This window comes from Buteo buteo, chromosome 21 (genome assembly GCF_964188355.1).
Source record: "Buteo buteo chromosome 21, bButBut1.hap1.1, whole genome shotgun sequence".
In the NCBI taxonomy this organism is placed as follows: domain Eukaryota; kingdom Metazoa; phylum Chordata; class Aves; order Accipitriformes; family Accipitridae; genus Buteo; species Buteo buteo.
This window is the reverse complement of record NC_134191.1, coordinates 11,210,135-11,225,099: the sequence shown is the minus strand read 5'-3', so window position 1 is coordinate 11,225,099 and position 14,965 is coordinate 11,210,135. Positions and strand designations below refer to the sequence as shown.

At 51.5% G+C, this 14,965-nt stretch overlaps 1 protein-coding gene across 4 annotated transcripts in view; it reads left to right on the top strand.

The window, feature by feature from the left end:
* MTMR14 (myotubularin related protein 14) overlaps positions 1–14,826 on the top strand; it is a 35,107-nt gene extending 20,281 nt beyond the window's left edge. For 3 of the 4 annotated variants that reach the window (XM_075053554.1, XM_075053556.1, XM_075053558.1), the window contains 4 exons: positions 206–344; positions 3,096–3,272; positions 11,006–11,161; positions 14,460–14,826. In XM_075053554.1, coding sequence (XP_074909655.1) covers positions 206–344; positions 3,096–3,272; positions 11,006–11,161; positions 14,460–14,637 — 650 coding nt within the window. In that variant the 3' untranslated portion in view covers positions 14,638–14,826. The remainder of the gene's footprint in view (positions 1–205; positions 345–3,095; positions 3,273–11,005; positions 11,162–14,459) is intronic. The other variant, XM_075053555.1, reaches the window with a different exon arrangement.
* Positions 14,827–14,965: the final 139 nt, after the last annotated feature.

Genomic DNA, 14,965 nt, shown 5'->3' with positions numbered 1-14,965 from the left:
GAACATCAGCACCCCTGGGTGCTGGTAATGGTTGATCGCTTGGGGGCTCGGGTTCCCAGCATCAATCTGACTACAAATGGGTATGCTTCCCTTGGGGCCTCGCAAGAACACAGCCCCAGGGCACATGGGAATTGTATTGCTTAAAGGGAGAGAAAGTGGATGAGACCAAGCTGGTTTTCAGGTAGCTCTGTTTTCTTTTCTCTAGAGCAGAGAGACCGAGGCAGCACCACAAGTCTGAGCAGCGACTTCTCCCTGGGGATGGAAAGTTCCCCTGGAGCAGCTGGGAGCTTCACTTATGAAGCAGTGGAGCTGATGCCAGCAGGAGCACAGGCTCAAGCAGCATGGTGAGGAGATAGCCACTCAACGGGCTGCAGAACAAAAGGGGCAGGCTCTGAGCACAGTAGAAAAGATATTTCTGAAGTCCATTGCCCTCCAGTTCTGCTCTCTGTGGCATGGGTTCCTTACAGTGGAGGGAGGAATTTGGCTGTCAGAGGCTTTGCTGCAACTTGTGCTACAGAACTTCTGCACCAAAAACTGGAGATCACCCCGTGTTAAAGACTGTCAGGCTTCTGCAGAGATGCTCCTGAAGTTTGTCCTCTGATGAGAGTAAAGCAGCTTTGTTTCATTTTTACCAGTTTCACTGTTAAACTTAATCCAGAAAAGATTTCATTACTTTCAAAAGATGGTTCCAAACTACCAGAAAAATGACATGTGGCAGCAGCCTCCCCAAGGAAAAGTGGAAACAATTTAGCTGCCCTAAAATGAAGCTTAATCAGTTTATGGAAGAGATTATACAGGGGAGTGTCTGCAGTTAGTAGGTGGGCTGGGTGGCCAATAATCCCCTCTAAACTTTAGCTTCTCTAACAGCACAAGGTGTATGAGCTGAAAGCAGGTTGCTGCCTGCAGCGCAGCTTAGAGATACTTCTGGGGGAGAATATGAAATTCTCGGTGCTCCCTATTGATAGAGGGTCACATAGGACTCACCTGGGGATGCAGGTGGCTGTCTGGAAGTGGGGACTGGGGAAGGTGTCTGGTGACTGCTGCTCTGGGATGAGTGTTGTGCTTGCTTGTGGAGTTTCTGGTGCTGTTTGGGGATTTCAGAACCTTGCTGTAGGGTTGCCCCTCTCAGTTTAATTTTTCTCTTCTCTCCCTCAGCACATGTGAAGATGCTATTTTATATTGCAATTATTTTAAATTAAATTTGGGTTGTGCTGGAGGCAGTTGGAAGTCCTCTGGGACTTAGCCTGCAGCCATGCTAGTGGCAGCAGCCTTTCTAAAGCACATTGTGATTCAACTTATAAAATGCTGAAGAGGGAAAGAGAGAATCTTCCTGCAGAATCACAAAATGGAGATGGGGCGTCCCAAACTGCGTTTGCCAAGTGAGCAGCACAGAGTTCTCTTTAACACACAGAGCCTACCTATCCGCAGCAAAGTGACTGCAGCAAGTAGAGAACAACTTTCCACTTGCCTGACTGCAGGGTAGTAAACTGGAAGCATTTACATTTCTCTGAGTGCTCAGGACATACAGACTAGATCCTGCAGCACAAAACCTACACATGATTTTCACAAGATGTGAAGTGGTCAGAGCATGCTAGAAGAGAACTGCTGCATTTGTGTGTATCAGGGCTTGATTTTGTGACGTGTTTCTAACTCTGGTTTGCTTTCACTCCTGTTGGAGACATCAGGCTGTGCTGGGGCTAGCTGCTGCTACCACAGGGATAGTTTGGGCCCATGCTGTGAGCATGAGCTTGCAGAAGGGAAGGTTGTGAACCTTGCCGTGAATGCTTAGCAAGGGGACTGGTCATGGATATCTTGCTGCAGGCTGTTGCGGCTGTGTAGTCTGGAGAACAGGTAGGGCTTGCTATAAGCTGGGTGAGCTGGGCTGTGCATAATGTGAGCGGGGAGAGGAGGGGATTGCTTCATTGTGTTGTCCTGAAAACAGGCAGCCTTGAGGTCTCGCAGGGAGAAGCATTTGGTTTTTCGCTGTACAACCCTGTTTCTGCAGGCTGTGCTTGGAGATGTTGGCAATTACGATAACATGAGATTAATAATGCTTGAGAGAAGCTGTGATGTGATGTTTGAGGGTGGACACTTTAAGAAATGAAGAGAGGCTATCACGCTTTCCACTGTACAATGAGCCTGTCTTTAGCTGGACTTGCTGATACTGCTCGAGATCTCAGTCAAAGTTGAGATGCCCTTCCAGATTCCAGGAAGAACAGCATCTTTTCTCCTTGACTTGGTTTGCTTTAGACTTTTCGTTTTCACTTGTACATAGGGAGGTCTTTCTCCAATTCACTGTGGTTTTGGAAGGGGAAAAATTCTCAGGAATCCTCCAGAAAAAAACCCTCGTGTACGAAAGAAAATCTTCTGAACGTGGAGCAGCAGTGATGTGAATTAGTCCCAAATATGTGTGCCTGTTTGCCATGTAGCTGGATGGTACTGTGAGCTAAGGCCTGACACAGCAATGGACAGTGAATCACACCCAAGTCTGAATGTGCTGGCTAGAAAAGAAGCCAGAGCAGTTCTGGGCTGTCAGCACAGGCAGGGAGAGGACTGAAATGCACCTACATCTGGAGTGACTGTCAGCTCTGAGCATGTGGTCAAAAGTGTGGTCAGTGGTGCCTGAAGGGAATCACTAAAAGGGGAAATAACACTGGTGGTGTGTCCCTGTCACCCTCGTCAGTGCACACAAATGCCCACCTGGGCTGAGCTCCTCAGCTGATACACTCTGTAGAGTTAGAGCAGATTGAAATGGTCTTTCCCTGCTGGGAGGCCCCTTGCTTGAGGCATTTTTACAGCTAGACTAAACAAAGCAATCGCTGTATGTGTGTGGGCTGATGCATTCTCCTGTCTCTGATTTCCAGGTCACGTGGGTGGTGATCTATAAAAGAATGGGCTAAGATGGGTTGAGCTTAGTGTACCCCTGTCACTGAGCAGTTACCCGTGACTCATGATTCCTTGGGAGGGAGGAGGGCAGGTTCAGTGGGAACAAGAGATTGTAGCTGCCGGGGTAAAATCCAGCCTGCTGTGGAAATGCTTCCTAATCGGAGTACGTGGGAAAGCCAGCTTTCTCACCCAAGTCCTCCATCCCACAGGAGGAAGAGCTGTGCATCGTCACCACAAGCTGTGCTCTGGAGCAGGGCACAGCAGTCTGAAGATAGGCTGCCTTCTGCAGGGATGGGCGAAGTCAAATCCTCCAGCTCCTCCTCATCAACCCATTCTGATAACTTCCTGAGAATTGGAAGCAGCCCACTGGAAGTGCCCAGGTCCAGGTGAGACGGGATGGAGTAGAGCATTTCTCAGCAAAATGAGTATCTGGTAAAGGGAGTGCACAGCTGCACTTGTGTGACTCTGAGAACCCTAGAGCACATGTGTTTGTATCCACAAACAAGCCTCAGGAGGCCTGTTCCTCTCTAGCCTGACCTTGTGTGAAATGCTGGCCATTAAACACAGAAACTCCTGCCTCAGCCCATTTAGAGGAGCGAGGAACTGTGCCGATAACAGCTAGGTGTTTGTTCTGCCTGTCCTCAGCGCATGCCTCAACGAGCTCTGGCATCTCTGCATCCTGCATGCTTGGAGCTCACAGCACCTTCTCTGTCAAATGCATACACAGGGGTTTGAAATGGCTGTGTTGTGTGGGGGAGGAAGCCTTTCAGACCAAGCAGACTTCACTCTGCATCTATCCTGTCCCCTTTTCCACCTGCTGAGCTTCCTGACACTGCAGGGTGGAAAAAATTCTGGGTGCTGGTGGCAAGCAGAACAGAATCTGCTTGGAGCAAGCTACAAGCGCTGTGCTGGCTCAAAGGATCTCACCTAGAAGGCTGTGTGTTCCCACTGGGCAACTAGGGAATGGGGACCCTGGACCTGAGCCTAATCTCATGCCATAACAAAGGATATTCTGGCACCCTTCTGGAGTCTGATGCTGTGGTAGGGCAAAGTCGAGCGGTGAGCTAGGCTAGGGAAGAAAGAACAGAGCCTGTGGAGCAAACACCATGTGTTTAGGCCGACAGGGGATAAAGAGGCTCTTGGATAAGAGGTTGTTGTTAACAGCATCAAACGCTTGTGTAGTCTCTGCAGGTTTTCCGATGAGTCTTTTTCTAGTGATTCCCTTCAGAAACAGCCACCAGCCAAATTTTAGTACTCTCTGATCACATGGAAAATAAAATGACAAACAAGTAAAGCACTGAAAATTTATAAGACTTTCTTACTAAGTGTCTTGATTCCAGAGAAGAATCACTGTCTGACAGTTTTTTAAAATTATGTTAGCTGTTCTCCCTGGGGAAAGAGATCAATAGGATGGTTTTGAGTTGTTGCTGGGGCCCACCTCTACATTCTCTGTAAGGTGAAACAAATCTCCCGAGAAGAGAAGAAAATACTGAAGAGAAAACAGCTTGTCTTGGGGGCTGCTTTTGTTCACAATGGTAGTGCCACAATTCCTGTGTGTGGTCTCATGCTGTTCCCAAGATCTAACAGGCTGTTCAGCGCTGAGCTGGTAACGAGCTTGCAGCAATGCTGTGGAAGAATCGGTTTATAATGCTTCAGCCGGACTCTGCTCTGTGAGAGTGAAGAGGAGAAACAGAGTAGGCAGAAGAGCACCCCGGGAAGGGGCTGAACACACAGTCCCTGGGATTTGCGTTCCAGGGGCTCGGATTTGGTAACGCCAGCAATTATCTTTCCTTTGGCTGTGTCTGGATGAGTTGTCTATAAGCTTTTGGATGATTAGTGCCCATTGGTGTCAGGTGTTCCGCACCCCCAGGGCTTGAGGCAGCAGGCAAGCATGGTGGGGAAGCTTGTTACTTCCAGGCCAGAGTCCCTGGGGGTAGCATTTCCCTATGCCCAATAAATGTCCCTGAGAAGGAATTGCAGTATTCTGTCATTGTAAGAGGTAAACATTCTGTGAATTCCACTATAAACATTTTTCTGACCTTTATGGTAGCTTCTACCATGGCACAAAGCATTTATAACCCTTCAGCACAGCGAGGTTGCACCAGTCCATTCCCAATCCCTGTTAACTTTTGTGAACAAGGCAGCACGAAGGGCAGGGTTAGAAAAAAGTACATGATGGGGAAATAGGGGATAAAAGGGGAGCAAACACCTTGCACAGCCTGGAACCAAGGGGACAGGAGAAGGGGATCAGTTGTGAAACCAAAGTGGTGAAATCAGCTGCATGCAAAGATGGTTAGCCTCCTACACTTGTGCTGGCTGCAGACTGTACACCTGTATGCTCTCCATCTCTGGTGTCGCCTGGGTTTGCTCTGCTCCTCTAGGTGTACAGGCTGGAGGAAATAAGCCTCGAGACCCTGCAGGGAGTGGGTGGAATTGTCAAGGCAACGGCTGAAATGAGCTTCTCTTTCAATCCAAGTCTTCTGGCGCATTCATGCTCCTTTGCCTCCTAGTCCATTACCGAATTGGTCAGACTGCGCCCTGCCTGCCTTCCCTGGAGTAACACTGCTAACAGCTCTGCTAGCTAAGGAGCAATGCGTTGCCTTGTCAGACGCTGATATGGCTTGTGCTTTTTTAGGCCTGAACATGGTATGTTTCCTCCAGAGAGAGGGGTTATGTCACTCCACTTGGCTTTGGTCTCCCTGCTTGGACTATGTTAGTCTGAATTTGTCTGGTGAGCTCCATGCGGTACCTTCAGCCACCGTTTTCCATCCTGAAGGAAAGGATGAGTCCCACTTGGGGTGGAGAAGGAGTGTATCTGTGATGGGAGAGAGACATAAATTCTGTCCCTTCACCCCCTGAAAAATGGTGGGACTAGGATGGAAAGGCTGGAGCACGGAGACTGATCAGGGTGCCAGAAATACGTTTATCCCTACAGTGCTGCTGGCAGGTTAACACCCAAGGCTCTTAAGATGAAGAAACTAATGTACTTGACTTCCCAATCCTCTGGTGGTGTGGCATAGCAACAAAACACTTAACCACTGCAGCAGCAGTTGAGGAAAAATGGTTGCTTGTAAAATGCCAGCAGGCACCCTTCAGGTGGTTCTCATAAACAGCCCAGTCCAGGTGCTGGCAGGCAGAGGAGCCCCAGAGGGAATGGGAAGTCAAGCCAGCAGAGAGAGATGAGCAGGGTCTGGGAGGGGAACTGGCATGTCCTAAAGGAAAGAGTTGTAAATGCTAAGTCGGCCAGTGGGAGCCAAGCCCCTCTCCTGGCCAGGCCATGTCAGCAGTCTGCTGCTGCCTCACCAGCCAGTCTTCTGAGTCCTGCTCTGATCCAGAGGTCCTGGGTACCCATAAATCCCAGGATGGTTCTTGTCAGGCAAAGCAGTACAAAGGCAAATTCCTAGCAGTCTTTCTCTTTCTAGCTTATCCCAATGCAATGGTAAGATCACGTCTGCTGAGGGCAAACATGCATGAAGATACTACATAGATTATTTGCAGAGTAGGACAAGGTGCTTCTTGTTCTACAGAGAGCTCTGAGTATGGCAGATAGTGTGCACTGAATTGAACTCCCTGCGTGTGAGTGGGTAGTGGCTTGCAAACCATGTTCCATGTTTGCATTTGACACTAATAGTCTAAGCGTCCCATGATACTGCAGAAAAACCCTGTATCTTTGTCAGGGATTTAGCATGTGTGTACATAGCACTGATGTGGATTAGCAGCTGGATAATCTTTGGTTGAATGTGCTTTTGCTAAGTCAATTAAAACCCAAAGTACTGTGATCTGAAGAGTGGAGATCTGCAGGAGTTCAATTGTGGAGGATCTGCTTTGGTCAACAGCCACAGAGAACTCCCTTAAAGGGCTGCAGATGGTTCAGCTATGGGTCTGGAGGAAGTGCAGTGAGTGCAGAGAGGGACAGAGAAGCTGCTGCCCTTTGGCTTTGGGTGTTTTGTTGATAGTGATAAGGCTGCATGCTCACTATGTGTCTTGCTTCTTACAGCCACCTGGCTTGGAAGCTCTATCTGCGACATGACAGCTTGGGGTAGCAACCGCAGCAGGACAAGAATTGTTTACAGGAATGTTTTCTGGAATTATTGCACAACTATGCCACAAAACAGGCTTGCCGGCTGGCACGTGACTGTGCTGCAATCAAAAATGGTTGTGCTCGCAGAGGACTGGCTGCTCAGGCTGTTACGGCACTAACGCAGCCTGTAGATAGCTGCCTGGGATTCAGCCAGGGCTCTCAGTATACAGCTCTCTGCCAAGTACTCCTTGCCAACATTTCCCACGCAAAGGTGGGAAGGGCTGCCCTTTGCTCCAGGTTGCCACAGTGTGCCTGTGTGTACAGTACCTACTTAACACTTCGATTTGAGGCACAGAGCATATGCTGGCAAATGAGCTGCTTCCCAAATAGTCCTAGGTGTGTAGAAATATGGCAGGTGAGCGGGGGCAGCACAGGGCAGGATGAGAGCCTAGCTGTTGGCACTTGTCACTCGTCTCAGTTATGTATTAAGAAAGGGAAGGATCCCTGACTGTTGCTGTGCCTCCGGTATTGGCTCTCCTCTGGTAGGCGAGTGTCCATGTGCTCTGAAATACTCTATCTTGTGCAGCATGTTGCATGGGAAGCACTGACCTAATTAAAAGGAACCGTTCCAGGCTAGGAGTTGCCAATTATGGCCTGCTAGAGGTCCTTCCTTGTGTGAAGGAACAGCTTGCAGCTCATCTCTGTTTTGCTAATCTAATTTTGTTAATCTTGCACTTTTGAGGGAGTTTCTTCCCACTCGTGGACCTGAAGAGGTGGGTGTGTGAAACTCACTTTCATTCTCTTTCTGCCTGCTATTAGATGTCTGTGGCAGAGACAGCGACTTGAAGACTTGCTGCATCTCATCTCCCCTAACCATATCAGCTTTGCTGTAGTCGTCCGGCTGCTTCCCATGACCCTCCACGCTGCCCTTGCAGCTGGCCAGCCTCTGGCATGGCTATAACGTGTTGCAAACCTGTTGTTCTTACAGGCTTGGGGGCTGGTCCTGATGTCCCAGCAGCCCCAGCTTGCTCTGGGGGCCTCACTGAAGCCCTTTTTGGGCCTCTGCCAAAGAACCTTCAGGAGTAGAAATAACAGGAAGACTTTCACCTGTAGTATTGACTGGATTGCACTGGGATACAGTCACCCTAGAGATCTGGTCTTGGTCTCAAGCCAAGCTCAGCTTTTAAGAAGCTCTGCTGCCCTTGCAGTGCAAACACAAGATTTCCCATTCCATGCCTTCCCCACCTGTCTTGCCCAGCCTTGGCCCCTGCTGTCTCTTAAGGCTGTTCAAGATGCTTGTTGGTTGTGACACTTCCTCAGGAGCCTCCCTTGAGAAGGCATTGGGGATAGATGGGAAAGCCTGCCACGATATCTTAGCTCTGCTGGCTAGGCTCTGATATCTAAGCCAGGAGAGAAATGACCTGGACTCACTGCAGAATCAATCAGTTTATTCAATTAATCAACAAGTGTTTATTCTGCTGCCTGGAGGCGAGACACAGAATTGGCTGCCTTGAACTCCTAGGCTCCTGTGCTATTAGGTTAGATGTAACTTGACTAAGCTTGCACAGCTGCTTCAAGGGTCCAGGACCCCAGGAAAGGTTAGAGGGCTAGAGAGCCACTGAGAGTCAAGTCTAGTGGGAGGTACACGATGCTTTTATCAGCCTGTCTGAGAAAGGATTCAAGAGGTGACTTGATCCACCTCCAAGAGGTGGTGTAAGATCAGTCTAATCTTAGCTGACAACCATGGAATGTGACCAGCAGCTGGAAGCTGAGGCCACACACCCAAAGCAGGAAATAATTTTCTGCTCACCTTCTTTAGCACAGACTTATCTGGCCAGTGTGGTTGATGATACTGGGCAGAGGGACACTTTTACTGTCCCTGGGGCCCTGGATCATGTCTTACTCCTTTGCTTGCCATGTGGGCAGTCTCCTAGGCAGGCTCCTGATACTACTCTCCTTTTTTGAGAACTCCAGAGCTCTGCTCAATTCTCTTCACCCTCACCTGGAGATCCTGCCATAGCCCAAGCCCTCCTCTGTCATCCAGACCTGCCTTCTTCAAAACCTTTGTTTCTGCCTCACCCCAAACCTATCCTCTGTTCAGCAACTTGTTACTTTTCTGACAGAATCATGTCCCTGTCTACTTTTAGCCCAAGCCCATTGCATATAGACCTCTTTACTGCTTTAGCTCAAATTCTTGTCACTGTGTGTGACACTCCTGTTTTTCCTGTCTGGCTGTGATGTACTCTCAGGGAGATGATATCCTCCTCTTCCCTCTGCACTGAAGCAGTGTTCCTCTATGCTTCTCCCTGGCTTCCTGCACTGTTCCCGCTGTGCTTCCAGCATGGCACCGTGCTCTGGGCCCAAACACTCTGCCTGCTCTCCTCATTCACGCTGACTTCCTCGGCTTTATCTTCCAAAGGCAGGGAGAGAGGTAGATGTCACTGAACAGCTGCTCCCTTTCCCTTACAAATTCCTTGCATCCCACGGAAGGTTATCGCTGTCTGATCTCCGAAAGGTCTTTTCTAAGAGTATATGCTGCAGTTCCACTTTCAATGAAATGCTGTCAATCCGACTACAGTGTTACGTGCACTAGGAAAAACACCTTTTTTCAAGAAGGGGTTCTCCCAATACTTAATGCTCACAGCACCTCTCTGAACCTCACTCTTCAGTTCATCAAGCAGCCAGAGAACAAGAGTTGAGCAAGGCAGGTGAAGCTCTGCTCTTCCCATTTTCTCCTGTGATACCTTTCCAAATCCTGAACTTCCAGACAGTGGTCTTACCCCCAAACTGCAGTTGCAGGAGCATCGACACTGTGATGGGAAGCTGACATGCAAGGAGCTGTGTGACTTCCCTTCCTCCGCTTGCGCAGCCAGCTTGGGACCATGTTTCAGACTTCTCAAGCTTGGCTGTATTGATCAAACTAGTTAAATGGCAGGCTTGGAATTAGATCAACATTGCAAACAGGTTTCCTGCTGTGCATCTCCCTCCACCCTTGCCTTGCAGTCTCATTGAGGTCCTTCTTGCTATGGGAGATCCTGTCTTTCTAGCTGTTCTCTTGGTCTCTTGGGGAGCAGCTGCAGTGCGCCACTGCTATTCTTAGCTGTGAAGACAGTGTGCAAGTACCTGGCCCAGCAGAGCTGGAGCTGGTGCACTGCTATCTGCCCAGCAGATCTCAGATAAATTATCCAGAAGATCTTGGTAGTGCGTAATTGAGTAGCTCTGCCACAGGCTGTGCTTCCAGCTATGTACACTCTGCTGTGCAGCAGGGCACAGTAATTGCTTGCTCCCCAGAAGCCAAGAGCTCTGGGTTTGTCTCAAGTGATTGTGCCCTCTTCTCTGAGAATTTGGAGGGACTCCTCAGATTCACTTGCTTCCTCCTTTCCTGGTGGGAGGTTGCATATATCAAACAATTATCCTCTCTTGGCTATTTTTCCTGTCCTAAAGATGTTTTGCCACCTGGTTTCTGGCGCAGTCCATCCTTCTAACACAGGAATGAAAAGATCTTCAGATGCTGGGGGGGGCAGGGTGCCCTGGGGACGTCTTGAGCAGTGACTGGCTCTGTTCAGATCTGGTGTTAATGCCTCGGGAGTGATCTGCTTTCTAAAGGCTGTGGGACCAAGGATCTCTTACGTCTTTCTCAGCACTAACCAAGTCACAACCTTGATTCTCCATCAAGCCTTGCTGCTGCCCTGGGATGTGCTAACAACTACAACAAGCAACAGGGGGATGCTCCTTGTACAGCACAACGTCCACATCTGTGAGGGATTCAGGGCAGGACATGCTGTTGCATGTCGCTAATGGGTTTCACAGTTCTGCATGGCCATCTGCTTCTTGCTGGCTCTGTCCTGTCCGGCTCCCGGTACGCTCCTGCTGCTTTGTCAGCCCCAGCCAGCTTGGCTCTCCCCTCGCTTTCAAAGGAAAGGCTTGGCCTGGGGCCCAGCCAGAGCTGCATGTTGCACCCTGGTCCCCGAGTGTCAAAGCTGCTGGCACAGGTGCTGCTGGCGGTCAGCCCAGCAGGTCCCTGGCACCAGCGTTAGTGAAAGGCATGTGGCTGAATGACCTGACTGATCGCACCGTCTCCCTCTCTCTCTGCCCCAGATCGGCGGACCATTCTCTGCCCGGATCTTCTGTTTCCACAGACTTTGGCAGCTGGCAGATGGTGACAGGGTGTGGCAGTATTCGGGAGCAGGCAATCCTGAGCGCAGACGCCTCTCTCCCTTGCAGCTTCCCGGATGAGTTCCCTAGCACTTGCCTGTAAGTGTCTCAAATGCAGGATCTCTCCTTGGGTGTCTCGGCTGCCTGCGAGCGCTGGAACTTTATCACCCTGGCACTTTCAAAGAAGCCTGGGAGCCCATAACAAACTGTCCTGTCTTCCCTGCCTTGATGCTTTCCATCCACAAATTCAGTCACTGAGCACTCTTTGCTTATGCTGAACTCAGAAAGAAACCGGCATTTTCTCTGTCTAATGACAGGGGGGCACTTCGCTTTCTGTAGGAAGAAGAGGCTTTTCTCTCTTCCCTGAAGATGTTGAATTTGGGCATAACTGAGTGGATTTGAGGATGCATGCTTGTCGGGACAGGACTGGTAACCCAGATTTTCTTGCTTTTGGATCTCGCTCATCTCCATCTCCCTGCTGGGGTCAGATCTTTGCTGCAGTAAGAGGAGGGCTTTCCTTCTGTAACCCTGATTTTGTCTGACCATGTGCAGCATTGTTTGCAGGTGCTGCGTCTGGCCAGTGCAGAGCAGCAGAGACCCTGCATCCTGCAACATCCTGCCGTGTAAAATGGCTGGGGCATAAATGTTCCTCCCCAGATAGAAAGCCACCTCTGTGGAAGCTTGAAAGACAAGGAGGTGTGCTTTAGTTGCCATTAGAGGAGAACCTTGGCTTGTGCCTTCAGGCTGCAAACTCTCAATCAAGAAACTGAAATGGTAGATCAGGGGCTGCCACTAGCTAGCTGCACTAGAGTTGTGCAGCCAAATGTTTGCAGTCCCTTACCGAGATCTGAGTATGTGCTTTGGAGGCAGAGGGCAAGTGATGTGAAAACCAATGTCTCCTGTGAGACCGGCTAGCTGCCCTGGCTTGCCTCCTCGTGTGGCTGTGTGCTGTGCCGCTGAGCAGAGCAGAGCGGCTTCCCCCAAGTTATGGTGAAGCTACAAGACCCATGAATTGGCAGATCAAAAAATCACAAGAGATGTCAGACATGGCCTGGCTGGGATTTGCTCTCCTCCTTTCATGACGACACGCTGAGCTGCTCGGGTAGTTGGTTTGGATATGGGTGAGGGAGCAGAAGGGACTGAAGGATGGGCATCTGAATTAGTGACTGCTTTACGGTGCCCTGAACCTGGCTGTGCTTGGTGGCTGCTGATCTCCAGTGAGTTGTTGCTGCCCTTGGAGTTGGATCTAACATCAGAATAGGGAATGCAGTAGAGAAATGTGAATTGCAGTTGAGCTCTGAACCTGCCTGTGCTGAGACTGTGGGCTCATGCAGTTCGGAGTCCAGCTGCTTGGGAAAGCCAGATTCAAAGGGAGGAGAACAGTGGTGGTGCTTCTCCCTTGGGTGCGCAGCAGATGCTATGAGTGCTCTGCCCTGTTCAGCTCTTCACTAGAGCTGTGGGGTGCTCGGGACCACTCAACTGCAGGTGTGGGGACCGGGCGCCGTGTGGAAGGGATGAAGACTTCCCAAGGATGTTGTGTTGAGCTTAACCCAGGGCCTCTACTCTCTTTCTGCTCTGCATCAGCTCTGTTTGCTTAGTAGCCCATTGTGGTTTTATCCCAGTTTTTCACAGCCCAGCACAGTGTGAGTTTTTGGAAAATTAAATTCCATTTAAGTTCCCACTTTACATCTCAGCTGGCAGCAGCTCGATGAAGGTACGCTTTTCACAGCCTACTTCTTGTGCTTGTGTGGGGCTTGTCAGGGCTTACTTCGAGCTGGGGCTTTGACAGCCTCCTCTCATCCTGCGCCCCAAACTGCAGACGAGCGGGCAGGCTGTAGGAAGTGTAGCGGGGCAGAGCGCCGTGGATTTGGCAGGGAAGCGTGACCTGCCTCCCTGGTTGAACTGCTCAGAGTGAGATGGTGCAGCTGGTCTGCAGGGCTTGGTGTCGGGCAGTGGCTGGCCACTTGACCCTGCGCTCTCCATGAAAAAAAACCCAAGCGTCTAAATACAAAATTTGCCCTGTGAAGAGGTGCGAGAGCCAGAAGACACGGGACTTAACTGCTGCACGCCCTCGTTTACCTCTGCATGTGACATTTCAGATCACTGTACTCGGGTGCAAGTAAGTCCTGCTTTCATGTAGCTTATTTTTAATGCTAGCAGGTTTGTGAGTTCCACGTCCTAATTAGGTTGCCAAAAAAACATCTTTTTAATGTGTTTAGATATGTTGCCTTTTTCCTTTGCCCTCTAGCTTCTCTTTATTATCAGACACTGTAAACAGCGGCCTGGTTGGCTGCCTCGGCATCGCTTGCTGTTTATAGGCCTCCCACCATATCCTCTTGCTGCTGTTTCCGGACCGAAGCTGTTGGCTGTGGGTGGTTAACACTTCCATTCAAATGAGCTGTGCCAATTTATAGCCAGCCCAGGCGCTGGAGAGATTAAAGGGAATTTTTTATGGGGAAGGTTCGCGCTGTGCCCTTGGAGTGACCTTTGAGGAATGTCTTATTCTCTCTGGGAACCACCGGCACGTCGCAGAGGCGCTGCAGCAAGGACCATTTCAGGCCGGAGCGCTTGGAACAGCTGCCTCTGGACCCTAGTCTTGCTTTCCCCTGCTCCCTTGGCTGAAATACTGCCTTCCCTCTGCTCTCTTCCCCCCACCCCTAACCAGGTGCATGGATCAGCTGGAGAAGAGAGCAGGTCCCAGGGGAAGTCGTGCCCTACTCTGCATGCAGCCCTCCTGCTTGCAGAGAGCAGCCGTGCTGGGGAGCAGAAGTAAAACGCCGCTCAGCTCTCCTCTTTCCACAGCTGGAGTGCTCCTTAGGGCTTTTGTCGCCTTATCTGCCCCCTCTCATCCCCCCTTCCCCAAGCACGAGAGGCTGGGGCAGTTGGAAGTAAGAGACGGTCACAAATACGTTGGAAGCAACTGTCCAGGCACGGCACATGTGGACAGGCTCCATCTGGGAATGCTGTGCAAAGAGGGGAGGGAGCTGGCGCAGGGGCTGACGTCAGCCAGCACCCGCTTGGCGAAAGCAGCACTTTCTGTATGAAACGTGGCCTCGTAAGCACCGTGGTGGTGGGAGAAACTGGGGTGGGGTGGGGGGGATGTGAAAGAGGAGCCCTGGGGGAGAGCAAGAACCTGGGGCTGCAAGTCTCCACGGGAGAGCATTGGGTTGGGTTGGGTTGGGTTGGGCAAGGAGGCAGTGGCACCAGCTGCTGTAGCCGGAGCCTCTTGGGGCTGGCGCTGCCTCGGCCACTGGAGCTAGGTGAGCGGCACGGCCCCGCTGGTGCCGAGGACAGAGCCCCAGCCCTGCTGCCAGCCTCCTGCCCCACGGCAGGAGTGAGAGCTGGGATGGGGAGAGGGGTGGCTGCAGTCGCTGATCTCCCCCTTCTCTCTCCTTAGGCTGGTGTCGGCGAGCGACCGCGAGTCCCGGCTGGAAGAAGTGCGTTCTGCCTTTCTGGCCAGCTACAGCCGGACCATCGGCCTGAAGGCCGTGCCCCCCAGCCCCTCGGGGGCCATCGGCGGCCTCCTCGAGCAGTTCGTGCGGGGCGTGGGACTGAGAGGCAGCAGCACGCTCTGAGCGTGGCGTTCCCCGACCGCTGGCTGGAGAACCGGGGCTCGGCGGGTCCCTCTGGCCGAGGCCCGGGACCCCCTTCCCGGTGCGGGCACCTGCAGCACCCACCGCCCGCTGCCTCCCACCCTTGCCTGGGGCTGGGGGAGCGCGGGGGGGGCTCCGGCAAGTCTCTGCAGTAAAGACACCCGAGCTGTGCCCTCTCCTGCCTCCTGTCTGGGCTGCGGGCGGGGGGGAAGGCGGGCAGCGGGGCTGAGCCGGGGGGGGGGGGGCGGCGGCGAAGGAGCCGGGCGGCGGGAGCCGCGCTGCCGGGGGCGCCGCTCGCTATAAATAGCCC